General features: G+C 45.1%; 1 protein-coding gene across 4 annotated transcripts in view; it reads right to left on the reverse strand.

Annotated features, from left to right (window-relative positions):
* The window catches only part of Slco3a1 (solute carrier organic anion transporter family member 3A1), a 279,852-nt gene that overhangs the window by 208,654 nt on the left and 43,315 nt on the right, over nt 1-27,883 (reverse strand). For all 4 annotated transcript variants that reach the window (XR_010047952.1, XM_063249992.1, XM_063249991.1 and 1 more), the window contains exon 2: nt 14,212-14,677. Coding sequence is in view for 3 of the 4 variants with exons in the window: in XM_063249992.1 (XP_063106062.1) it covers nt 14,212-14,677 (466 nt within the window). In the remaining variant the exon portion in view is untranslated. The remainder of the gene's footprint in view (nt 1-14,211; nt 14,678-27,883) is intronic.

Raw genomic sequence — 27,883 nt, forward strand, 5'->3', positions numbered from 1 at the left:
GAGACTGAGTCATTACTCACACTTATAAAATATTCCTGAACACTTTCGGTCAATATTTCCCAACTCTGCACTGACAGATGCATATGTATGTGTGAGCCTGTGGTTCCCTTTTGCCCTTTCAATGCTTCCAGTACTTGGTTTTCAAAGCAGTTACTGTGTTGGGAAGCAGGGGAGCACTCATCAGGAGCGCATCTTTGGAGAAGGGTCTGCTTGCGCATAAGCCCCCAAGGCACACTTACTGAATAAGTTACTCTATGCTCTTGTATCCTGATTTCCTCCTTTAACAGGAGACGATAAAGCCCAATAATTGCTTGTTTTGAGACTTATAGCAGATCATATATGTAAACGACAGCATGGTTTCTGGCACACAGAGGATGCCGAATTAATGCTGTCTGAGATTATTTACACCTTACAAAGGTATCAGTACATAAGTTCTCAATGTTTATTGAATGAATAAATGAAAGGTAGATAATTTAACATCGCTATTTGTTACAAGAGGTCATTAACAAACTCAAAACTATAATCTTAATGTACAGATGATATTAATATAATTATCCATTTATCATATAATAAAATTAAATCCCACACAGATTCTCTGGAACAGCTGTGGCAAAAGGTTCCCATCTAGGATGAACTTCTCCAGGTTCATGAATGTTCAGAAATTGTTTTGGAGCAGTGACAATGTGAAGGGCAACGTGGCGACAGTCACACTAGTCACAGCGAGACTGGTCAGTGGGGGCTGCAATGTTCCAGGAGGGAGGAACTGAGGGCCGGGGCCATGGCAGGGAAGGTGTGAGCAGAGGGCACAGAGAAATAGCAGGCCAGACACACTCAGGAGCCGCAGGCTGTAAGCGATGGTGGCTTTCCATGCAGGGAGTGGGGCGAAAGGATGAGGTGGGTCAATGAGAAAGCAAACACAGGAGGAAATCCAGGAGCTGGGTTTTGGACTTCCTAAGCTTAATGCACCAAAGACACTCAAAAAGCTGGATACAGGCTGCATACTCATTTGTACAGCATAATTCACAATAGCCAGGGGCTGGAAACAACCCAAGTGACCATCTGCAGATGAGTGGACAGTGAAATACAGTCCATACATTCAGGGGAGTATTAGTGGCCTTAAGAAGGAAGGAAATTTGGATGAATGCTGTACCATGCATAAACCTTAAGGCATTCTGCTAAGCGAAGTCAGTCACGGAAGAGCAAACGCTGCATGACTTCACTTGTAGGAGGTCTCAAAGTATTTGCCTTCATCACAACAAAAAGCAGCATAACGATTTCCCGCATGTGCTGAATAAGGTGAATACATTCAGCAAACTTACACTTAGAAACAATCAAGTGATCAATTTTATATCGCAGGTACTTAATCATAATTTCTTCCCAAGGGCTGGAAACATGAGTGTGGAGACATTAGCGAGAGGAGCTCGGCCTCCACCTTCCTAACTCTGCACAGATTCCTGGACGGGACACCTGGGTACTCACAGTGCGCCCTGCAAACTCCCTCTGTACTCCTTGGTGGCCCTGTCATTTTTCACAGGCCACCAAAAGAGCTCCCTGAATGACCTCAGGAAGGTGTGGCTTAAAGACACACAGTGGGCAGAGTCTCTAGCTACCTGGACATCATGTCCTTGAGGAAGTCTTGGCTGCCCAGAGTCCATCACATAACCACGTCCTTCTGCTCACACAGCCCAGCTGCAGGCCCGGTGCACTGCCAGAGGTCTGCAGACCACCAGAGGGCTCAGTGGTGGTGGAGGCTAACTGTTGTTGAAGGGTCCGTATATTACATGATTTTAGCTTCCAGATCTCTACTCCTTTACTTGTCCTGTGAGCCTTGAGGTCTCCCTTACCTACTGTCCGTCCTAGCAGTAGATTTATAAAACTCACTCTTTAATTGCACAAAAGCGTAAGTCAGCTTCACTGAGTCTGGGAGTGAAAAAAGCTCACATCCAAGTTGCATAACCATAATGAGTGTGTACCAATTAAATACTGCTAGGCCTGAAATGTAAACAACACCGTCTGGTGAATGAGTTTCTCTCATTTTACTACAGGGAGATGTTGAAAACAGCTCACGTGGTTTTATGTAGGAGCAAAGCTTTATCTGATGAGAGTTTTAAAACTTCCCACGGAGATAGCGCTGAAAATCCTCACTTCTCCGGCTCTGAAAGAAAGGCCTTGCTATTTCATATTCAATTGCTGCCATGACAGAACACCCTGGGTGTGTACTATGTAAAAAGCAGACGCATAAATAATCGGGTAGCTGGGTTAAGTCACATCTCATACTTGTAACATACTTGGATATCATATTATTCTGATGGGGACAAAATTATATGTGGTGATGGGGGGAGGAGAAGAAGGCTACAATGAGAAAGACACGGCACCTGGGGTAATAATGGAGAATAAGACTGGGATACAGGCCTTGCCACCAGTGAGCTACACTATTCTGAACAAGTGGTTTAACCTCTCCTGGCTTCAGCTTCTTTCAACCTGTACAGTAAGAAAAACCCCAATCGCCTGGGCTTTTAAGAGGAGGGGCATGCAAGTGCTCTGGCAGAGCACCCATTCCTGTGTTTATCACGGCTGGGACTTCTCCCCCAGTCGGGTGTCTGTTCTGGATGTCATTAAGGGCATTATTTAGAATCATGCACACTTAATGGACTTGTCTAAATAAGCAGGTGACACTTTTCTTTGTGATGCTAATGGATCCTAAAATTAAATACTTGTTCCCAGCCCGTATAAGGCCAACACCAAAAACTAAAATTAAACACACTATTAGGAGAAGCACTATGCTCTGTTGTCTGGTTGGAACATCTTTTAATCTTGTCTCTAGCAGAACCACAGCTATTGATATGCACCTAAAACAATACAGTCCATCTACCTGGAAGAAAGACTGAGGCCAGGGCAGGCAAAATGGTTTAGACTTAAGAAGAAATACTACTGGGTCTCAAAAGCTTCAAGGTATCTGTGCACAATTTTAGAATCTATTAGATCTTGGCTGTGCTAATCAGACCTCTTGCTGGGAACCCAAATTCCCTTTGTAAACTCCATTAACAACCACAAGGCAGGTTGGCCATTGTGAATGTTCTTAGGGTAAGTAAGCCTTGCCCAGAAAGGGAAGCAGAAAGAAATCACATCCATAGGCATCCATGCTCAGAGAGGAGGTGTCTGCCCTTGGAGACAGATTGGAATGAGCTGAGCGCTCCCTGCATCTGAACCAGAGAGCACTAGCATATGAACTATTTTTTATACCTTAAGGAAGCTTCTCAAATGCAGCAACTGCCCTCAACAAGTTTCACCAGTAAAAATGTTACCCACTTCCTTCATGTCCCCTTTGGTTGCTTGACTCCCCCCGCAAGCAGACTTTGTTTTTGACTGCTCCAAGAGAACTTGTTCTTACAACACATGGAAAGTTTTGACTTAGTTCAGATACTACTAATGACCTCGGTGCATTTTTAAAATGTTTTTGCCTTTAAAACAACAATAACAACAAAGTTTTGATTTTCCTATCTGTGCATCAGTTCAAACCAGCCCAGAAAATTGCTATTACCCAACACACCCACGGTCAGGCCAAATGAAGGGATGGAAAATCTGGGCCCTAGAGAAATTTCCTGGGAGGAGTGGAGGAAGCAGCAGCCAAGGCAGAGGACAACTGAGGGGTGTCTCCCATGGGGCTGGAATGCGGTCTGACTTTCTCTGCACTGGCCCTTAAGTGATACTCTAATGTTTCCTGTTGTGAGAACACTAGCTCCCTAGGGAGCAAATCAAGTTAAGAGCTAAACCGCAAACAGCATTCCACTGTCTGAATACCATTGGTCACTCCCAACAGCCTATCCCACCTCTGCCATCTTGGCTTATGTCACCCCAGATTGCCTGTCATCAAGGTCTGTCTGATATTAGTGCTGTATGTGGTTTTAACCTTTTTGGGCCATTAGCCTGGTACTCTGGTCAAAGCTCTCCCTTATAGAAGCACATGTATACATAAATCTCTGTCCAGTTTTAGAATGACATGTCCACCCCAACCACTCACAGCACATCCAAGTGTTCTTGGCTTCAAGAAGCCCAGTTAAGTGGCCCTTAAGGAGTCCTGACATTCTCAACCTAAATTCCAGCTTTAAAGTAGCGTTAAGTTCTCATGCATGTCTATGAGCCACTTAAGGCCACAGTATCTTCAGATTGCATCTGTCTGTGGCTAAAGTAAGGGTGTGTATATACACACATTCGGCCTCCCTTGCATTTTATCCCTGTCCTCTGTGTCCCTCGACTTGGCAGGAGTGTTATTGCAAAGCCAAAGTGGGGATGGAGCGTATTCATTTAGCTTATTCATTCCTCACAATACGAAGTCATTAGAGGGAGTGAAGGTGGCTTTAGCAATCACAGGCATGTAAAGGAGCCAGGCTTGGGTATGTTCTTTCCATTCAATAGACAGAGCCACTGAACAAGCTGCACGCGCTCAGCACTTTCGGCCCACATACACAATTTGCTATCAATTGCTTACTGTTCCTGCACAAAGCCTGCCAACAGGTTATTTTTGAACACATTATTTTGGGGGAAGGGAGAAGGGGTGGGGAAAGGGCCATTTCTTTGGGCCTCTGGGTGCCTAACTTGCAAATGAAATGACCGTGCAATCATGAGATGAAAACTAAGCCAGAACTTGCAACTTAACTTTCATTTTATGCATAAGGCCAGGGATTCCCTGGGGCATCGTGGTAAATATCTTGGTGTATGAAAGAACTAGCACTCTGATCAGAAGCAGCCATCACACATGAGCTCACCCCCATTTGAAAGTGATTGGTCCAAATTCTAGGTGATATAACAGGATATCCAAGCCTAATGAGGCAGGATACTCTCTGCTACAGATGTTGGAAAGGACAGTTTATATATTCAGGTACCCAGAATTTTCTAGGCTTCAAGCTAGCTTCAGCTATAGCCAATCCCAGGGGCCCTTCTTGCCCTTCCTTTCATCTAGTCTACTTTCCTTTATGCAGTCTTCATTTCCAAACATATGGCATTTTTGCATATGGCACCAGCATAGTCACTGGACTCGTATAGGCCTCCTTATTTTTACATTTAGCATTCTTAGAAGAGAAGGGGCTGATCTCTCGTGTCCTTTTTTCTAACTCCTGGTAGGTTCTGATTGGTTGACTCCTTGGGCCAATCACTATGGACCAAAGCTCTTCTCTGCGTAACCATTGGTCAGGTCTGGACCATGTGACCACGTCTTCAGCCCATTACAACCACCTGGGATCGGAGGGGCTGTTCCCTAGTGGAAAAAAACTAAATAAGATGAGGGCTAGACAAGCAAATGTCTGCAACAGAGTGTGGCATTTCAACACTAGAGACTCCTCTAGCAATGAAGAATTCACTTCCCTGTGAAGAGTAAGGCCACCCATCTCAAACCCCAGCAATAACAATAGCAAACCACAGTGCTTTACAGAAACCACACTTTAGGTGGTTTAATCTTTTGGGATCATGAGCCTGATCAAGAATCTGGGAAAAGTCTTCCTTTACAGAAGCTATTCATCTACTCTTATATGATGCTTGTTGGTGATGGAGGAACAAAAAGAAGATAAAGTCAAGATGGTTCTCAAAACAGCAAACAGTCCAGAAAGAAACTGAAGGAAAAATAGGCAAGTCAAGGAGCAAATCTCTCAAAACCTTTTTTAGTTGAGAACAATACCTGTGTTACAGGTAGGAAAAAAAAAAACAGGTTTGTATTCTCACTAGTCAGGTGCAGTAACAGTAAGCGGTCATCATCATTATCATCCCTGTCAAGAATCCTGGGCTGGGCAAGCAGCTAATTCCTGTACGAGTCAGAACTGCATCAGAGAGCACTGTGAATTCCCGTGTGGTATTCACCATATGAAACCACTTCCTTTCCTCCTTGCTTCCTTATCTGTTTGTCTTATCTGCTACTCAAAAGGGAAGTGCAGTCTGAAACTGATGATATGGCACCAAGAGGCTTGCTATGGACAGCAAGCTACTGATGAAGATCCTCCAAGGTTTGGAGACTTCACTAAGTTGGCAACTTGGTCTACTTCAAAGATATGGGTTCCCAGTCACTTTAAAAAAAAGCAGAAGTTACGAAAAGACTAACTTCGCATTCTGACTAGACTGAATGGCTGAGGATGAAGAATAGACCTTTGGGTTCCCCAAGCCACAGAGTGGGCTTTGCTCTTTATTAACAGGATCCCAGTGACTAGTGGACGTGGCTGCCCAAAAGCCTGTTTGCATAATACTTGTGTGGCTTATTTATTTATCTTCTGGAAAAAGTCACAGTAAGGCCAGTTGGCTGGTTTTCTGCACATACTGAATATATCTGAGCTAAACTAAATTTTTAAATTTTCCAGCAAATGTGAATGAGGCTAAAATCATAAAAATGTTCATCACCTATGAGCACATTCCAGAGCTTCTAGATTGACAAAATATTATGTAATGATCTAAAGGGATGTGAATCTTCTATGGCATGGAAAAAAAATATTTGTATGGGTTGAGCATCCCAAATCCAAAATGTTTCAAAATCCTGAACTTTTTGGGTACCAACACAATGCTCTAAGAGTTTCAGATACTGAAGCATTTTGAATCTTAGATTTTTGGATTAAGCCTGCTTGATCAGTAACATCTATGCAAATATTCTAAAATCTGAAGAATTCTGAAATCTGAACCTCATCTAGTCTCAAACATTTTGGATAAGAAATATTCAACTTATATTGATTGGTAAAAACGTTGGTGAACTTATATAGTATGGTCTCTGCTGAATGAAAAAAGGATTGAATAAAATAAACCCTAATATTGACAGAAATTTTCTCCAGGTGTCCAGATTATAAATTATTTCATTTTGATATTGAAGTTTCCCTCCTTAATTTCTGTTTCTAAAATAAATGACACTGTAGAAGTGGTCAATTTGTTTTGGCCAGGGTCCAGTCCTTCTGTCCCAGCTGGGGGTCATATGTCACTTGCAGGACATTTGTGTTTGCCAATTTTACTAAATAGCATACTCAATTTAAAAAAAAAATTGAACCAATATGCTGCCAAATGAAGATGTAACATGTTAGAACCCAGAGGGCATCTAACACATCACACTGGGGCAATGGCCATATCCTGAGGCACCTGCAAATTAAGACTGATCACCTTTCTTTCTGCTTGGGGTGGCTCTAGGTACTTTATGTACTTTGAGATGAGCCACAGGAGGGGGTCTGCCGGAAAAGAACGGGCCGCTGGTTTAATTTGGGACTGAAGAGGTTGCTATTCTCAGCTCTGCAAGATGGATTGCATCCCAGGCTGAAAATTGAGATCCAAGGATTCTTATCAAGAGACTTGCTCTCATGTTTAGATAAGCCAATCCCATATCTGTGCTTCAGTTTCTACATCTGGAAATAGAGTTGCGTGATCATCAAGAGGATCAGGATGGAATTTATTGGTCCCCACCATGTACACCCTAAGTGATGCAAGGTAAACCTCAGACTCATTTAACTGACAATTCAGTGGGCCCAGCGTAACCAGAAACCCAGCCCATACCTAGGAGGTAGGCACACAAGGAAGTTGGATTCAAATCTCAAAATTCTTGGGATCTAGAGCCCAATTCAGAGAGTCTCAGGCCACCTAGGTGGTAAGCACAGCAGTGATCCCATAAACCATGAGCGGCTACAAATAAGAAGCAACTACCAGCCTTGGCTCTATGGGCAAACCAGTGAGGGGCCACAGGTACATTTCCTGGCACACTGCTAAACATACCCTGCAAGTGGCATGTGACCCCCAGCTGGAACAGGAGGACTGGACCCTGGCCAAAACAAATTGACCACTTCTACAGTGTCATTTACTTTAGAAACAGAAATTATGGAGGGAAACTTCAATATCAAAGAATTTACAAGCATATAATAAGCCAGACTTGCTCTCCTAGGAGAGACGGCTGCTTAATTATTTTTTTTTTTCAGAAGAATTGCAGTCATGGTGTATTTGATCCATACTCGACCGACACTCTTTGGAGAGTTACAAAACATTTTACCCAATGTCAAGTTAAAATAAAAATTCATCAGAAGCAAAATAACTCTTTGCTCCCAGGGCTCGGAAAAGAAATTTGGTTCTCTTTGGTTGCTGGCTGGTATTCTTATGACCTTTGTGCTAAACAAACACTTGGCAGATGAAAGCTGAGAATAATTCTCTTTGCATCATTAGCTGGAACATCAAGGGCCGCTCTGGGTTTCAATATAAGTGATAAACAAAGAAACTATGATATTCTTGTCTAATAGACGGGCTGCCCAGCTTGGAGCAACTGTTCTGTGTAATCAAGCACACTGCCAGGGCCCTCTTCTCTCTGAAGGACAGAGGGCCTCCTACAAGAACCCTTCGCCAAGAATCACTTTGCTTTGTCATTCCCATTCTTTCCAGAAGAGCCATTCTCAGCAGAAGCTGCCAGCCATTCCTCTGCCTCTGTGTCTTCCTGTTTGTGTTGGTGCTGTGTATGCGTGCATGTCTGCCAGAACTACCTGCTTTCAGCTTGTTCCCAGTCTGTATTTTTAAAACCATATCATGCATGTGAGAAAAACCTGCAGAGAAACTCCACATACACAGACACAGACATGAAGGCGTACATACAAAACTCACGTGGTCACAACACATTCTGTGGCTTGTTCCAATGCCAGCTTCCTGGGTTTTGTGATGGGTTTGGTTGATTTTGCTTCATTTTGAAGTGTTAGGGATTGAACCCAGAGTCTCCTGCCTGCCAGGCAAGTGCTCTACCTCTGAGCCACACCCACTCCCATCATCTTGGTTTTGACACTGTATTCCATTAGGAATAGTGGCAACATCATTAGGGGAACTGGATAAAAGGTACAGGAGACTTCCCTATACTTAGCAACATGTGACTGATGCCATAATTATTTCAGTTTTTTTTTAAAGCTTAATAAGCTTTTGAGGATGAGGCCTTGAAGGTCATTAAGGTTAAATGAGATCATGTAGGCAGGTCCTGCTCCAATCTGACAATTATTCTTGTAAGAAAAGGAAACTGGGGCAGAGAAAGACACCTCAGAAGTGTGTGGCACAGAGGGGCAACCATCCAGGCAGCAATGCAGTGGCCTTCTGCAAGCCACAATGAGAGACCTTTGGGGGCAACCCAACCCGGTCCGCACCTTCATTTTGAACGTCCAGATTCCAGAACTGTGACATGATGCACTTCTGCAGTTGAAGCCCCGAGAGTGCATATTTTGTTAGGTCTGGCTAGGACACTGATATAGCCAACATTCCCCATTTGCCTTGGTTTGTACCCTGATAATGAGGCCCCCAGTCCTTAACAAACCTCTTTAAGAGGCAAAGAACAAAAGTGTGGTAGAGCCCCAGCAAGCAAGAATGGCAGTCTTAGCACCGAAAAGCTGAGCTTCCGCAGCCCCTTCCTGTTACCCTGCTAAGGCTGGTGCTCAGGGAAGTCATCTGAATATGAGCTGGAGGTCAGAATTAGCATGGGAGGCCAGGGGTTGGGCCAAAGTGAGAGTGGGAAAGCCTTAGGAGGAAGATTTCTAACAGGACATAAAAGGGAAACTTCCCAGTGGTGACTGCAATTCAAAAATGGAATAAATGGCCATGGGACAGTGCAGTGTACACATTGCCAGGGCAGAAGATGGACTAAATCAGCTGCCCTGTTCTAGAAGTCTAAACCTGGTCTGTACCCAACTATGTTCAAAGAATGCCTACTCAAAGCACTGAAACAGGAGCACAGTCTCTTATCAGACCCTGACTCTATTAGCTTCAGCCACGCTCTTATGGCTTTATCCTACCTCCACTCTCCATTCTGCCTTAGCACTTACCTTCTATGTTGTGGCTTATACCTGGATGTCCTCTCAAAGCCTCAAGCACTCACAGTCAAGGACTTATTGAAGGTCTTTCGATTATGGGTGCACTGTAGGTGATTTGCTGTCAGGAGATAGAGTCTGGTTGGAAGGGGTGGGTCCCTGGGAGCATGGCCAGGAAGGGTTCATTTCCCTCCCTGGCTCTTCCCTTCACTTCGTCTCCTGGCCACCACGAAAGTGAGCAGCTTTTCTTTCAACCTGCCATCCTGCCGTATCCCATAGCTGACTATGGACTGAAACGCCGAGGTCATATAAACCTCTTCTCCTTTAAGTTTCAGGTGAAAGGTATTTTGTCCCAGCAAGAAGGCAAGTGACCAAGACATTCTCTGTAGTCGAAGTACCTCTCTTGTTCAGTTAGAAACATAGTATGTCTCTTCACCTCTCTGGCTCCTGCAACTCTTATTTCCTGAAGCCTCTGGGCTGTCCTGTGTAATGGCCTGGCTTGCTCCTTACTTGTCTCCAGGCCTGCTTGTGCACAAAGCTTCAATGTACATGGAGTAAGCATCTCTCTCAGACCCAAAGTCCTATCCCAATACAGGAAATGATCCTGGCCAAGTAATCAACCTCTAGGAATCACAGTTTCCCTGTCTGCTTTATTTACAACAGCAAGAAATTAGAAAATTTTCTAACAATAGAGAGCATTAATTAGTGTGGTATATTTGCACATAGGACTATTACACATGCAGCAGTCCATTTAGTTGCATGGAGAAATTCTCATGAAATATTAAGAGACATGAAATTACAAAACAGTGTTTATTATAAGCACATTTCTATAGAAAAGCAAACCTGTGCAGAAAGGTGTAGAATTGCATACATTATAAATAGGGGAAACTGTTCTCTATTTTTTTTCCTATATTTCCAAAATTGTCAACAGTAAACGTGCAATGCTTTTAAACTAGTTACAACACTATTAAAAAAAAAAAAACTTTACTATTATCATTTCACATTTTTCCTGCTCAAAAACAACAATGACAACAAAAATCTGATGTCACAATCTAATAAAGGACATGGTAAGGAAACCCATTACATCATCCTATTTATGCTTTCATAAAAACTAACACAACTTGTTGTATTTTGAACTTGGAAAAATAAAAAAAGACAGCTAAGGAAATTGGGCTAATTGAAGGTCACATCATGCAGCTCGGGCCATGACTAGACTCCCAAAGGATTAATTCTTCAATTCCAGTAGGAACCAAACAATTTCCACTGTCACCCTGCCCATTCAGTCCCCCTAGGCATAAAACATGCCACGTGCCACCCACAGGTCATTATCTGGCTGCCTTGTCAGGCTGCACTCCACATGGTGCCGCATTGAAAAGCAGAGCTGAGGCCCCATTCATCCAGTTTTGTTCCCTGGTAATGAGCTCCCTCACTCCCTCCTTGCACTAGAAAGTATTGGATGCAGGATGATGCCAGTCAGAGAACCCCCTTGTGAATGGCCCGTCCAGGAATTCAGGAACTTGGCTACAGCTCCACCACAAGAGGCCAAAGCAAACAGTCATTTCAGTGGGAAATATCAGCTTCACTCAGGATATATTGCTTTACTTTTTCCTGAGTATAGATGTCTATGATGTGGCCACAGATATTCAGACAGCGCCCATCCACTGTTCTACTCTGCAGACAACCCAGAGGCAGGTCTTCCGCCCATGACCTGCAGCCTGAGCAATGCACACTGATCACACCCTTCCTTCCTGGCAGATGCATGAGAAAGCCCATGTTTCACATGTGCAATCCTTGCTATTCCCAATCCAGTGTCATACCTTAGGAAAGTGACCCAAAAGTTCACAGGCCTCTTTCCTGCAGAGCTGGAACTGGGGGGCCCACAGATTAGTTCACATTTATAACTATGATCCCAGTGTCGGTTCCATCAGATACTCCTCCCCTCTGCAAAGAGTTAAGGGCCCATAAATTTCTATCAGTGTGTTTGGTGGGCTGCCCCAAATACTTCCTGAAGCAAAGCTAAGTAGCTAAGGGAACTAGTGCCCAGTTAGAGGAGATAGATGCTGGAACATTCTCATGATCACAAACATTTTTTTTTATGGCTTGTACAATAAACAAATGAGCCAGTTACTCTCTGCATATGCTATGGTCTTCTTAAATTGCTCCTGGAGAATTCAAATTGTATATGGAATAAAAAGCCACCTATTGAAGCCAATCTGTGCAGCAGGCTTGCTCGCTGTTGCTCCCTCTACCCAGACCACAAAACCATTTTGGAGAGAATCAAAGCAGTCATCTCTACAGCTGTGTGCTATTATGTTTTGGAACCAGATCTGACAAGAGCCACTAAGATGTCTGCACACCACACAAACAGACAACCAGCTCTCCAGCTATTACAAGGAAAAACAGAAGCCCAAGTAGAAATAGGCTGAAACATTCTTCCTACTGAAGAGTCTACAAATCCCGTGGACAAAACCTCAAAATTCACAACTCAGCCCTACTGTCCGCGCCTCTACCTCCCACATCCCTAACCCAAACACCTCTTCATCTTGCAGCTTTGCACACACAAACTGAGCTTCCTCCCATAGGAAAATCCACAGCCTGCCTCACCAGGGAATCCTTCCAGAAGAGGCAGGCTAGAAATCCAAAAAGCGCTTAGCATTGCTAAGACTTCAGCTGGCATCTGGGGGGCGATTTTTCAACTTGATCCTATCATCAGAGATGAACACTCCCATTTTGCACTCCCCATTTCCACTCCTGTGCTGATTTATCTATTTGTTATTGCTATCAGGAAAAAAAAAAAAAAACCCTTAGAGTCCTAGGGTGACAGCGGTCAAGTTAGGGGCCAACTGTGTGACTGAACTCCAGGGACCCTTTGGCTACATGCTGGTCTGTCATGGACTCATGGCATGCCTTCTACTGAGGCTTTAACAGCAATAAAAGGCCAATGATGACCCTCAGTCCAACCCCGCTGTGCCCATCCACAAACAAGATGGATGCCCCAACCAGCCAGGGGGGCACCCTAGGCATCTCTGCCCAAGTGGTCCTCTCCAGTATTCTGAGCTTCACAGGTAGGTCATGACTACAGAGAACCATGCCCTCTCCACCTCCACCCTGAACCACGCATCTGCACGATATTTGCTCAACAAAGGCATCAACTCCACAGCCAGGACAGAGAGGCACAGAGGAAAATCAGCATCTTGGTATGTCCCTAGGATTCTAAGTCATGGAGGTCTCAGAAAGCCCAAGCCACATAAGGTAGAAACCTGGCAGACGTGAAGCTTCCTGTTAAATTCAGTTCCAGTTCTATTTTAACTGAAACCTACAGATTATAATTAACTTTATACCTCAAGGCATACTGTGCACCGCCTTCGGGAGGCACGAAGCTTCCCCAGGTAAAGGCAATTTTCTCAAAGCTTAGCTCTCAGTGACCAGGCATGCACCAGAACAATCCAGTAACTTTAGGTCACAGAATTTGACTTGAGAAATAAAGGTCAGAGAGGCTGGGAAAGCCAGCCTTCCCCTTAGACGTCAGCATCCGGCACTGCCTGTGAGCAGTGTCCAAGGGCTCTGTGGGCCACATGAGCAACTTGTGATTTAGCTTTTTTCCCCTCCTCCTCCAAACTAGGAATTGGATTCAGAGCCTTCTCACTGAGCTACATCCTCAGCCCTGTTTTATTTTTTATTTTGAGACAGGCTCTCACTAAGTCACAAAATTGCCCAGGCTGGGTTTGAAATTTTTTTGTGTGTGTGACCCTCCTGCTTCAGCTTCCTAAAGTGCTGGAATTACAGACCTGTGCCATCACACCCAGCTCACTTAGCTGTTCCTTACCCTAGACCTACAGGTACTTCCATCTTTCCGGAATAAAGTGACAACACAAAGTAATTTTTAAAAATAAGCAGTTAAAATCCAGTTCCTGAGTTCACCCATGTTACTGAGAATAAGGCCAGAAATCACCAACTTTTGAGTTATACCAAATTGATGTCAAAGCAACTGCTTTTCTTCTGAGCTATAAAAAGACAATAATCAAGAGATTCTTTTGATTCTTCAAAGCTGATGTTTCCAACCTGCATACCGCAAGTATGCCTTTGTGACTAACACCAGACAGCCCAAAGCCCCACAGCCCCTTCATCAAGCATGCAAAAACACACCCACCATTCCTCCTGACCTCAACTCCCCGTGCAAAGCTTAAAGCTTCAGCACGCGCGAGCACAAATTCTACAGATGAGAATCACCTGCGGTGCTTTTAAAAAATGTAGCAGACCTTCGTTCCACCTTTAATCAATGACACCAGCATTTCTGGGGATGCAACTCAGGCATTAGAGTGTTTCAGAGACCTGCACATATGCATGCAGCCGCACCAAGGACAGTAGGTGCCCTGGACACCAAAATTCCCGCCCGCTTCAGTGCTACAACCGCGCACACCCGGGCAGCTCCTACCTATGTAGAGCGAGGAGTCCTTCCTCCGCACGTGGTCGTCGATGTAGGAGACCCCCAAGGGTTGCACAGGGGTAGCACCGATGCCCAGGAGGACCTGGGCCCCAATGAGCAGCAAGTACATCATGTTGGTGGCCGTTCGGTTGCGGCAGATGAGGTCAGGGTCTGGCCCCTCGTCGCCACTGGAGCCGTTGGCGGCACAGACGTCGCGGCCCTCCGCGCCCCAGCGGATCTCGCCCGCCTCGTACTTGTACTGGTGCGTGAGGAACTCGGGCAGCGCGGACAGCAGCGCGCCCAGCGCCATCACGATGCCTCCGCAGCCGATGAGCCGAGGCCGGTGCCCGCGCGCCCCGAAGTAGCTCACAAAGAGGATGAGCGCCAGGTTCCCGATCTCGAAGCTGCTGGCGATCACGCCCACGTCCGCGCTCTGCAAGTTGAACCTGCGCTCCAGGGTGGTCAGGACGCTGACCTAGGGAAGGCAAAAGGAGACATCAACCAGTGTGCGGGGTGCTTAGGCCGTGTCCCGCCCTTTTGGGGGGCTCGCCCACCCCGCCCACATGGCCTTCGGCCCAACCGCAAAAGCGCAGGAAGCCTAACTCTGAAGCACGTTTACTTGCTGCGATGACCCTAGTTTAAAGTGCTTTCCCAAGAGTAAAGAAGACTTTCTGAGTGCATTTCCATAGGGCAAAGTTCTGCTTCTCTGTAAGTGCAACTTCCCCATGTCCTGGGCCTGCCCTCTGTGGGAGCCACAACTCCCAAGGAGGTCCTGAAATGTAATTTTCACACATTCTTAAATCAAGGTTAGGCTGGGAGGACACTGAACTCAGCAAAGTCCATCTAAAGAACATTTTTTAAAAAATGAGCAAAAATCAAGTGGTAAATTGCCAAGCTGGATTAGCTCTGTAGGGTACTCACTTGTGGAAACGTGGGTTTCCCCAAAGGCCGTCAGATAAACACACTCCTGACTGCTCTGAGCAGCCTGGGTCCTGCGAGAGACCCCCAGATGTGGGATTTTTATGATTTCTCTCACCTTTGTTTTCTTGTCTGTCCTCTATTTAACAAATATTTGCAGAACATCTGCTGTTTGCCGAGCAATGCCTGAGACACAGAGGACAGAAAAAACGAGGAAGGGCTGACACCTGGCCCTAAGAGGCCACCTGGCAGGAAAGGACCATATGCTGAGTGGTAACACAGAGCAGTGAGAGGTGACATTTGTGATGCGAAGGGCACACTGCCGGCCCAAGAAGAAATGCATTGCTGGAGGGCTTGTGGGGGTAGCGGGAAGGGGGGATGTTCCCCCGCCTGTTTGCAGGTTACATGCAGGACACTCGGCCCTCTTGGGGGCGATCTGGTAGCTGAAGGAGGCCCTTGCCAGGCAGGGAAAAGCAAGGGTGAGCACTGGACAGTACAAGTTAACAAGAGAATTCTCTGGAAGATGGGGTGAGGGCAGACTGTAAGGAGCCACAACTGTCACTCTGAAGAACTCAGCCAACCCCAAGCAGTGTATAGAGAATAGTTACTACAGAGTGAAAAAACCTGGGTGAATCTCTCTTTCCTAATCAGCTGTGATCTCAGTCAAATCACTGCCTCTCCCAGTCTTGATTCTGTGAAACAGGACTCATGATATCCACCTGGCTGAAAGAATTAGAGGGTTAGAAATCATGGAAGGAGACTTATTTGGCACACAGAGCAGCAGCCTGATGGAGGGGGCAAAGCCAGAGCTCTGGGACCAGACCTCCTGGCTCCATTCTGGCCTTGTGTGACCTTGGCCACATTACTCTGTGCTCTGGCTTGTCTGTCTGCAAAATGAGTTTGAGAATGCTACTTCCTAAAGCCGGTGGCAGCGATAAACCACACGTAAATGCCAGGTAAGGATTCACAGAACTATAATCTTTTTTTTTTTTATTTATCTGTGGCCACCAGGAAGCATCCAAAGCTTTAAAAGCCTAAGGGCCACTGGAGATGTGGCAAATAGATGGCGGAAGAGAGAATAAGTGAACGGCAGCAGAGAAAACAACAGAGCTGTCCGTTCTCGAGAAGGGCAAAGGAAAGACTACAGCCCATAGGGCTAGAGTGGAAAGGAGCAGGAAAAGATAGGAGAGTTTTTAGGGGCTCAGTTCTATTTCAGGGTAACTGGGCTGGGGCGCTGACCAATGCTCAGGAAAGGAAGGAGTGTCACAAGGAGCTAGACTGCTTCCCCATGCATAAATACTGGTATGGTTGTAAATATCTGAGCACACACACATACAAACACCTGTGATGACGAGCGTGCCTCTACTTACCCTACTACGCAAAGAATGGTGTAGCCAGCCTATTCTTCCTCATCTTTTCAAATCATATGCATCTGAACAGGTTCCCTGAGCCCAGGGAGTTGCATGAATTGAAATCTGCATGGCCTTTCTTGGAGTGGGGTTTCTGACTCACTGGGTCTGGGGAGCAGCCTGGGCATTTTTCAGGCTCTCCAGATGATTCTAACAAAGGTAAAAAGCATATCATGGGCAAGGACATACACCACGGTGGCCTCTCCATCAGCTGGTTGCTGGTCAGCTCTATGCAGCAGTTATGATATTTATGTGTACGCTCTATTGCCAGATTGCCAATTGTGATTCCTATTCTGTGCTTTTATTTTAATGGTGAGACTAGAGATTGAACACAAAGCCTCAAGTGTTCTCTTGTGACATCCCTGACCCTTTCATTGTGTTTTCTAACCAAGACCAGTTTACAGCTCCTCCAGTCCTAATGGCATTGTTGTTTTTCAAATGCCAAGCATTTGCAGTTGTTGACAACACAAGTTCGACTGGTCCTGACCTGATTAAAATGGCTTTCAGATACCTTCAAATATGTTCTTTCTGAAAGTTCTGGATAACTAAAAACAAAAGCTTCCTTTGTTCCTGTTTCTGTCATAACACTTACCTACAGGGCGGACTGCATGCTCTAACAGGTACTGCAGCACAGAAGCAGACAGAACGGCAGCCTTTAGGTTAGGACAGGAGCGCCTGCGGGGTTTTACCACCACCCACCCCTGGCATTGCGTTAGATCCTGAGTGACCCAGGGGTGGCTGGCTACAGAAGTAGAACTGGGACAAGCCTGGGCAGGGCCCCCTGGCTATAAGAGTCATTCTCAGCAGTCTGTCAGTGTAATTCACCAACTTTCTGCCCCTCTGACAAAATGAGACCAACAACTGAAAGCAGGAAAGGTTTATTTTGGCTCATGACCTCAGAGGTCTGAGTGCAAACACTTGACAGTGTTGTTTCGGGCCTACTTCAAGACAGAATGTCGTAGGAACAACACCTGGTGGGGAGAACTACTCATCTTCCAGCGGCCGGGAAAGGGGGTGGTGGGAAGCCAGAGTCCCAAAGTCCCCTTCATGGGCCCTGTCCCCAAACCTGACTTCCTCCCTCTAGGCCTCACCTATTAAAGCTTCCACCACCTCCCAGTGTCACTGGAGGCTGGGGACTGAGCTTTTAACACACAGGCCTTCAAGGGATATTTAAGAGCCAACCATTAACAGGTGGGTCTGCAGCCTGGTGACCTTCATCAAAATGGTAGGAAGCATCAAACACAATATCTGCCACGAGGCATAATGACATGCACACCAGCCAGCACATCTGAAACATGACAACCATTCCATTCAGCTAATGCACTCGTCATAAAATCCCACATAGGTGTGCATGTTCAGGATGACAAATAAGGGTGATACGGACAGAGACAGCGCCAAGCAAAACACAAACTAAGCGGTTCTTCTAGAGATGGATTAATGCCTGCAGCTCTTGGCCTGTCTCAAACCCACTCTTTGCAGAGCAGCGACAGGGTGACAGGAAGTAGCAAGCTCTCTCCCTGCTTGACCTGTGGCCTGCAAAAGGCCACAGCTAGCTATGCCTGTGTGGATCTACAGTTACACAGACTTTCTCAAGCAATGCTTTGTGGATCAATTATATCGGAGGCTAATGTCTTCACTCATTTAAAACACAATTTTGAGAAGATGGACTAATTAAGTATGCATGAGGCCATAAAGCCCACTTGTGGCTTTTATGTGGCAGTGAACAATGCCATGATGAGGAAGCTGCATGCCAAAGGGAATGGCTGCCTTTACTTAATGGGTAACAGGGCTATTGGAAATGTCTTAATAATTAGAAACAAAGGGCCAGCAGCTCAGGAGAAGGAAAGAGGAAATGCCCTCACCTTGGGCCAAGCAGAAATGAGGTATTAAAATAATGCAATATTTATCAGGCTTCTACTAACTTAATTCAGAAGGAAAATGTTTGCAGTTCAGTATCTGCTTTGTTAAAAATATAGATTCCCAAACCTTGAAGTGAAACCTATCAAGATGGGCAATTTTGGGGGGCAGAAGGGTTGTTTTGTTTTGTTCATGGTGATAGAATAGAATTCAGGGCCACATCCATGCTGAGCAGTTGCTCTAACCACTCCCAGCCACATTCCCAAGCTGAGGTTGTATCGAGCTCCTGGTGTCTCTGATGCCTGGCTCGGGCCAAACACCCCTGATCTTCTAGGCACATATTCACCGTCAGTGTAGGACAGGGATAGTGAACCTTTTAGAGATGAATGCCCTAATTGCAACCCAAAACCCACTTACTTATTGCAAAGTGCTAACGCTGCAATTAATCCAGAACACTGAGAACTTTTTTGGAAAAAACAACCCATACGTTAACATCTTCTGTCCTAAAGGAAAAACACCATGAAAGCCATAGGTTTGCCACCACTGGTCTAGGGCTGTAGGTCCAGTCTTTACTGGCAGCACAACTGTGGAGGGTATCAGTGCTGCACGGCAAGTTCACAGCTTCTGGGGATGGGGTCCTGAGAATCTGCATTATTATCAGAATCTCAGGTCACTTTGAGAACCCCCACTCTACTAACTTTCCTCTCCTCCACAGGCTTTTTCCAGCTCCCATTCAGAAGACGAAGGAGCTTTTCAGTTAGGCGTGAATGGAAATACATCCTCTTCCTCTTGGGGAGTCCAGAGCAACAGTCTCTCCACTGGGGCAGAAGCTAAGGCAGCCCATTTCTTCAGGCCCCTGGGTCAGCTCAAGCCCAACAGGAGGACTTTGGTCCATGCTGTCATAACTGCTATAGGACAAGAGGTGCTCGGAGTCCCTGAGCAGGTACATATGAATCCCTCCATCCTTAAGAGATGTCTCAGTGGGACAAGACCATCAGAAACTTATTTGACAGGAAATGCAGTTCTTTGGAGCAGCTGCTAAAGCTCAGGGTTGCCTTCTCAGAAATGAATTTACTCTCATATGCTGGCTTGGGCTGTGGGGCTGGGTCCCATGAGCACCCTGAGGTCACATATATCAGAGCAACTAGCACACAGTAGTGCATGCTCGAGAGCAAGGCTCACAGCTGGGATGCACTTAGAGGACTTCAAGAGCCTCAGACTGCATTCTACACACGTGAGGGCCTGCTGTTAGCTGTGCACTTGTGACTACAATTATGAGACAAACTGGAAGAAGAAACCAACAACCCAGTCTACATCAGGGCCATGCAATGGCAAGGGTCTTCCAGGAAGGAGAGCATTCATTTGGCTGTATCTGGAGGAAAACAGATCTAGGCAGACCTAGGAAAGTTTTAATAGATTTGGGAGAGAAGGAGTTGCTACAACTTTCCAAGCACAAAGCTGCATAATACAGCAGAGGCACAGGAGAGAGAATATTAAGACTATTCCAGGCTAAGGAAGCCATGCGGCTTCAGAGCATTGTAAGGAAGAGTCTGAGATAAAACCGCCTAGAAGGCCGACTAAGGGCTAGCTTTACTGTGCCGGTCAATGTGGAGCCAAGGAAGGTTCAGGAGCAGGAGCTGCCCTTCAACAATAGCCTAGCATGGTGCCTGGAGGGAGGAGAGACTCCCACTGCAGCTACTGCAGTAGTCCTGGTAAGCAATCAGGTTCAGCAGGTCGGCGCTGGTAAGCAATCAAGGGAGCACCCAAGTGAGAAACACCTCAGAGGTGAGAGTCAGCACACCTGATTGCAGATTGGAAATGTGGCCCAGAGGTGGCCCACATCAGGGAGCAGATGCTAACAGCAGTCCGAGAGACATCAACCTCACTGTCATCATGAAAAAGACATTGGTTTCCTCTCTTGGGGGTTCCTGATCAGGGTTTGCCATCTTTATTCCATAAAGGGCCAGATAGTAACTACTTTAGTCTTCTGGACCACACAGATACAGCAGCAACAACTTACTCTGCCTTTGGAACACAAATACAGCATCCACAGCAATGTGTAAAACAAACGGACACACATGGGTTCCAATAAAACTTTATTTACACAAACTCCTTGCAGGCTAAATTTGGCCCTCATCCTTACAAAGACTGTCAACCCACTGCTCTAGAAGTTCTCCATCACTTCAGTTTGGGAAATTACTTTATACCTTCTGTAATAAATATTGACTGTTGGTAACAAGTTTATGGAGCACTCTTATTACTAATGTTTTTTAAAAAATGTCATTCAAAAGCCAAGCACAGTGGCACATCCCGTAATCCTAGCACTCAGAGAGGCTGAGTAGGAGGATTGCAAATTTGAGCCTGGCTTGGGCAACTTAGTGAGATTGTCTTTAAAAATACATACTGCGGATGTGGCCCAGTGCAAAGGCCAGGGGTTTAATCCCCAATACAGTGCCTAGCCCCCACCCCAACTTCATGTTAGTCACAACTATAATGCCATTTTCTCTCTCTGTCTCTCTCTCTCTCTCTCTCTCTCTCTCTCTCTGCGTGTGTGTGTGTGTGTGTGTGTGTTTAAATTCCACAAAAGCAGTTGCAAGATAACTTCAATTTCTTGTCTGACATACCAAGGACTTGTTTCTTCTTGTAGCAAAATAGGGAAAAGGGGCTTAACTTCCTAAGCCCAATAAATCATTTCCCAACAATGAAGCAGCAGTAGCAGCTTCATCAGCAGAGAGCGGCACCTTGCATGGCTTTGTTTTTCATCCACCAGAGCTCCATGGAGAGGGTAATTCAGGGCACTGGGGAGATGACGCACAAAACACATTCACTTGTGCATTGCAGGATCCCAGGCCTGCAGAACCAGTACCAAAGATGACATACACACAGCCCCTTGTAACTACTATGGTGCCTCCCAATCCATCTGGCGAAAAAGACACTTGGTCAACGCTGCTTTATTTCTGATGCAATGATTCAGCCTGTATCAAGATTACAGAAAACAGGTATAAATTTAAGCTCTTTTCTTTTTAGAAAAACAGAGTAAGAGCTTTGTGTGGTGGTACATGCCTGTAATCCTGGCTGCTTAGGATGAGGCAGGAGGATTGTAAAATTGAGGCAAGACGCTTTCAAAATTTAAAAAAAAGAAGGGGAGGAGGAACCCCACAGTAGCGTCAGGGAACCCTGGGCAAAACACTGCACCACATGACTCCTTTGTCCCACCTACAACATGGAGATGACAATTCTGCCCTCATGGCTTGTCATAGGTCTCAAGTGTGGGAGAAATGCTGTGTGTGCCTGCAGGTGTACCTGGGGTTGTGAACATGCAGCGTGCTTGTCCCTAACGTTGTGTTAGGATCCCATAGGCCCTCAGCTCTCTCTGTATCCTGGTCTTTAACACAAGCACTGTGGTTTTCTCTGACTACCTTGAAGGGGAGTGGTTGTACGGACTGGTCTTACTTTGGAAAGCCCTCCAGCTTGTGTCTAAGACTCCATCTCTCCCAGATCTTGCTTTTTCTTTACTTCATTATCTGCATCTTCCTCAGAACATTTTTCCTCTATAACCCATTTTTAGTTTCTTTCATCTTTCCCTTTAAAATGTATAATAGAAGCATTTTTATTCTTTATATTCAGTGAACTTTTATGTTCAACTAATTCTAAGAGAATGTGGATTTTTTTATGATTCCCTAAAAAAAAAAAATCACTTAAATGTAATTGCTTCAAACTGATAAATCTCATCATTGATTTCACTCTGCAGCTCTTTGGTCCATGATAGTAAAACAAAGGCTCCCCATCCACACTGCGTATAGACAACTAACAGAATCCTCTCCTACTCTGTACCTGAGTTTTAAAATCATTACCAGATGTTTGGGTATCATGCTATCATTAATAGTTTGTGTTTAGTCCCTTTCACAGGGCACTGTAAGACATCTGTTCAACCTTCAAGAACAATAGGAGTTGAATGAATTTAAGTATAGAAGACGAGACATGGTCTTTAAAAAGAGACCGCAGTCTAACGCAGGACAGAGTATGCATACACAGGTAGGACCCAGGCAGCACTTTTTGTAGTGCTGCAGGCTCCTTCAGATGCCCTCAGCCCCAGCACAGTAGCAGGCAAATTCAAAATCCCACACTAAGGACCTGTACCATGCGAGGGACTGATCCCAGGACTGGAAATGTAAAGTCTGTTAAGATTTGATCGCTGCTCTTAACTAGAGCGATGGAGGTGACCCTATGGAAGCAGGCATTCATCACAAAGGGTAAATACAGTGGACCCTTGAGTTATGGCCAGCTTGACATATGAGTGACTTGGGTTATGACCAGAATTTTAGTTTTAACTTAAGACTAGTCTTGAGTTATGACTCAAAGGCTGGCTGCTTTTGCTTCTAGATGGTCTCAGATATAGATTTAACCCTTAAAGAGTTCTGCAAGGAGCATTATTACAATATCCTTTCTTATATGGGGTTAATTCAGAAACCCTGGCCTGATGTCTTTCTAAGGATATGGGGATTTGCCTGAATACAGAGTAGAGACTTTGACGGCTGTGTAGAAGAACCTGAGCCTTCAATCGTAACCAACCAATTACAACCCGTCCTCGGGAATGAATTGAGTGTGTAAGTCAAGGGTCCACAGTAAAATTTTTTTCCCCATCAAAAGAAAATGGCAAGAGAATGACATTGGGCATACTCAGGAATGGGGATAGTGTTAAGTTTACTTAGCATGTGCTAATAACTCATGTCAGGGACAGTCCTGAGTACTTTCCACGAACGGGAACATTTTTTCTACACCGTGACTCCATCAGGTACAGAATGTTACTACCCCAGACTTACAGATGAGGAATCTGAGTTGAAGAAGATAACGGTCCCTGCTGTGGCTGCACAGCTATGAGCAGAGGATCCAGGACCAAAGCCCAATCCCATGAGATTGGTTGACTCATGAGACCAAGCACTTGTCCCCTGCCTCAGAGGGGCACGGTTGGCCTCCCACTCCCATGCCTCCTCTGCCCACTCCATCTCTTCCTGTCTCCTGAGATCCTTCTCTGTCACCCAGCTTTCCTTTCTTCCTCTTCTTCAGTTTTCTCTCTCTGTATTGGCTCCGTCTCTACACTATCCATATGCACACTCGAGCCTCAGTCCTGTGAAAGCAACTTAAAATGAAAACCCCCCTTTCCCCTCCTCTCCTTCCATTCAGCATTCTAAAGACAGTCCCCTTCGCTGGGCGTACCTCCCAACTCCCATTTCCACGGCTACTGTGCTGCACCCAAAGAAAGTGCTCTTGATAGAGGTCCCCAAAGACCCCCGCCTTCTTCCATTTGTTTGCTATTTTCGTATCCTCATTATAGTACCAGCTTTCTCTGTGGTCTCTGGCATAGCTGATGTCCCTCTTTTGTGACAGGCAAACTTAGCTGTCTCTGATTCTCCTCCTAGCTCCTTGTCTGTGCCCTCTCCTTCTGTTCTCTTGTCTCTGTGGCTAGACTTCTCCAGGGTCTCACCTGACCATATATCCTGACATTCTCCTGTCTGTCGCCTCCGTGATGAGGACACCCAGTGTCTTCCACTGGGCCACATGGATCCTCTGTGTCCCAGCTCCCCACAGCTGGTGATAACCAGAGTTCTACCTCTAGATAACCTGGCACCTAGACTGTCCGGCACAGAGCTTTGCTCCTGCCACCTACTCAGCATGCCCTGCTTGTCTGTCCCTTTCCTCCAGAATCATCAGTGCCTCCCCCACATCTGTACAGCCTGAGCCCAGAATCTGACAGTCAGCACAGGATCCCCCCATTCAGTCCTCGAGTCCCACTACTGGTCCTCATTCTCCTCCTCTGGCTTTCTCATCCAGCCCCAGGGCAGTTTCTCGGCACTACTGCCTGACTCCTTGTGAGCAGATATGCCTGGCCTGTTTCCTTTACTGTCCCGCTGTGATGCCACCTCCGCACTCAGTCCCTACTAGTGAGTCATTTCCCTGCTTGTCACTGCAGTGATAGCACTGCCACCTGGGTAAGAGAAGCTGTCCTAGGGGTGACAAATCTGCTTTGGCTTGTCCCATTTTGCTTCTCCAGTCTCCTTTCTGCTTCAACTGAGATTGTACTGAGCTACCACCTGGCTTTTTCTCATGCCCCAGCCTCCAGGTGGGCCAAAATCCTCCCAGTCCACTCTCCCTCCATGTGGAAATGCCTGTGTCTCCAGCCACTGGCAGGGCCCATTCCTCCTTCTCCCCTAGAAAACCTCTGCCTCCATCTCTCCCATGTAACCTAGGTACCTGATACAGACCTACACACTCCCAGATCTCATGGAGTTGAAAAGCCCTTGAGGACAAGGATTGTCACAGCATGTTTGCACCCTTGCTCCTGAGCACAGAGCTGGATGCATGGTGGCTAAGCCCAGATCACTGCATTGCAGTTGTGCAGGGCATCTTCCTGAACCAAGGCACCCTGCTGAGGGCCACCCTGTAATGATTTCAGCCTCTGCTCTCTCCACTCACGTGGGGTCCATTAGAGGATGATCCAACAATTTCTCATGTTCATGATGAATCCACATGGGTGAGGAGCAGCCTGGGGAGATGAACACACACACTAAGTCCCCTGCCCTCCTCCACAGTGGTCCTTGTCCTGCACACAGGTACCTAAGTCAACATCCCAGTTAAGCTGCCCTATCTATTCCCAGATGTCCTGGACACAAGGAAACTTGAAAGAGTGGCAACTGTGCTAATTAACTGCATGCAAGTTCAAGTGTGCTGTCCTGGTCTCAAACTTGGTAGGGAAATCCAGCAGCATCAAGCACTATGGACAGATCCTCAGAAGGAGGGGAAACACACTAACCAACCTCTAGTCTCAGCAAGGAACCCAAGCCATGTGTCCCTCAGCTGCCATTACTCCTTACACCTGCAGCTGCTCTGAGAACTGCCCACTTATCCTCTGAATATCAAGCCTCAATTAGTAAAGATGTGGGAGGGTCAGGTGAGAGAACCAAGTGTAAGGGATCAGGCCGAGGTTGGGAGTGGGGTTAAGGTGCTAAGTGAGCTATGATCCCTGCCTGGCTGTACCAATAAAAAGAACTAGCAATATAAAGCCACTTTTAAAGCTAAGTACTGTTCCTGAACTAGAACATTCCTGTCTATTTCATTCTTACAATTAACTCTTAGGTAGGTATTACTATTATTCCCAACTGACAGATGAGGACGCAGAGTCCCAGAGGTTCAGTCGTTTTCCAAAAGCCTTACACTTGGCAAACAGGACCAGAACCCAAGCCCCAGCAACTAAGGTGGCTGGAATGGTAATTTGAGAAGCTTGGCAAAACTTTTTCTCAAATAATAATGATGAAACTGGACCAAGACAGTGGAAATTAGCTAAAAGCATACGACAAATCGAGATGCATTTATTTATGAACAGTTTCTGGAACTTGGATAAAAAGAAACCTGGTCCTTGCCCTCCACCCACCCACTTCCTATGCATGTTGGCACATTGTTTGATATTGGACCCAGAAGAGCTGGCTTCACAAACCAGCAGTGCTGCTATGAAAGGGAGTGAACTGTTTTGGAGGGGAACTTGAAAATTTACCACCTTGGTAACACTGATTGGCAATATTGATGCAAACAAGGAAGCCCACTTTAGCTGCCCTAAGGCTCCAGTCTTAGTTGTGGCAAGAAACAGAGTGGTAGGTTAGAAAAAATTTAAGAGGAAAAGCAACAAGGGTCCTTAAAAAGCTCTGCACACCTCTGGCTGGCCCAAAGGCTGTGCACACCAAGCCAGAAGAGCAAATAAGGCCCATCTTCTGCTCAATAGTGGTTGACCATGAGCCTGTATGCACAGATAGAAAAGCCACCAATGATCCAGAGGAAAGACCAGCGCTGGAAAAACTTAAAACCTACCCTCCTGCTGAGTTTAACAGAAATTCTGACCAATTACAGACTCTACAAACACAAAGCTAACCCCTGTGAAGTCAGACTCAAGAGTTAAAACACTAATAAAAACAAAAGCAGAATCAAGACATGAGTAGTCACATACTACAAGGGAGACAGAATCCATGGATTTAGTCCAGGCAAATAAGTACACAAATCACAAAAAAAACTATCCTGTAGGTCATAGGGTTGTGCAGAGAGCTGAATCTATAACTGCTGAAGTGTATCATCTTCCACATTCAGTTTTCAGTAGAAAACTAAGAGACATGCAAAAAACCAGAACAGCATACAAAGTACTTAACCTAAGAAAAAGCAAGTTGTCTCACAATGGACCTTGACACTAGACACAATCAAGACTCAAAGCACCTAGAGTAAAGTTCAAAGAACTAAGGAAATTTATATTTAAAGATAAATAATGAAGTAAGATAATAATAGCTATAAAGAATATAAACAGATATATATGTAATCAAATAAAGAACTAAATAGAAATGTTGGAATTGAAAAGCATAATATATGAGATAATAGATTTACTACAGGAAGTCAATATTGGATATGAGATATCTAAGGAAAGACTCAATGAACCTGAAAATAGATGGGTGTTTTGCAATCTGAAACACAGAGAAGAAAAATGAACACATCCTTGGAGACTTTGGAACACCATCAAGCATAGCAATATGCAGGAAACCAGATCCCACCAGGAGAGAAAAGAGAAAAGGCTTCAAAATGTAATGAAAAACATGAATCCACATGTCCAAGAAGTTCAGCAAAACTGAAAGTAGGAAAAACACTATGATAACCAACTAGACAAATTTTGGTCTGTTGAAAGCAGTAAGGGGGAGGGAAAAAAACATGCATTATAGATTAAGGCTCTTTAATATGATTAACAGCTGACTTTTCATTAAAAACAACAAAAACCAGAAAACAGCATGATGTATTTAATGCACTGAAAGAAAAAAGGAAACAGTCAAACAAGGATTATATATATATATATATTCAGCAAATTTGTCATTTGTAAATGAAGGCAAAAGAAAGTGGGGGGTGGATTCAGAGCTGAAAATCTTTTTTGCAATGAATATCAAAAGAATTCCTTTAGGTGGAAAGAAGGATGCTTACAGTAACTGAAATACATACAAGAAATAAGGAGAACCACAAAAGTTAACTCTGAAAGGAAACCCAAAAGACTATCTAAATGTATTTTCCGTCTTCTTTTAAGAAGTTTAAAAGGCATAAAGTTGTTTAGAAAACATACTGGACAAGGTGGTGCATGCCTGTAATCCCAGCACTCAGGAGGCTGAGGCCATCCTGGGCTACATAATAAGTTCAAAAACAAAAAACAAAACAAACCATGAAAACAAAAAGACTGCATGAAACAGTAACATTACATTTACAGTGTTGATAGATGGAATATATAATGATAATTGCAGCAGAAAGCAGCAAGCAATGGCGTTAGATTAGAGCAGTTTCTGTGCTCTTCAGGAATTCAGCTAGGGCTAATCTGAAATAGACTGATAACCTGGGATGTATGTACATGTAGTCACAAAGAGAATGATTGGACACTTAGAAGAAAAGGAATTAAAATAAAATATGAGAAAATATTTAGCACCAAA

Source organism: Cavia porcellus, unplaced genomic scaffold, assembly GCF_034190915.1.
Source record: "Cavia porcellus strain 051 isolate PalLab524CR breed Dunkin Hartley unplaced genomic scaffold, mCavPor4.1 scaffold_6, whole genome shotgun sequence".
Taxonomy (NCBI): Eukaryota; Metazoa; Chordata; class Mammalia; order Rodentia; family Caviidae; genus Cavia; species Cavia porcellus.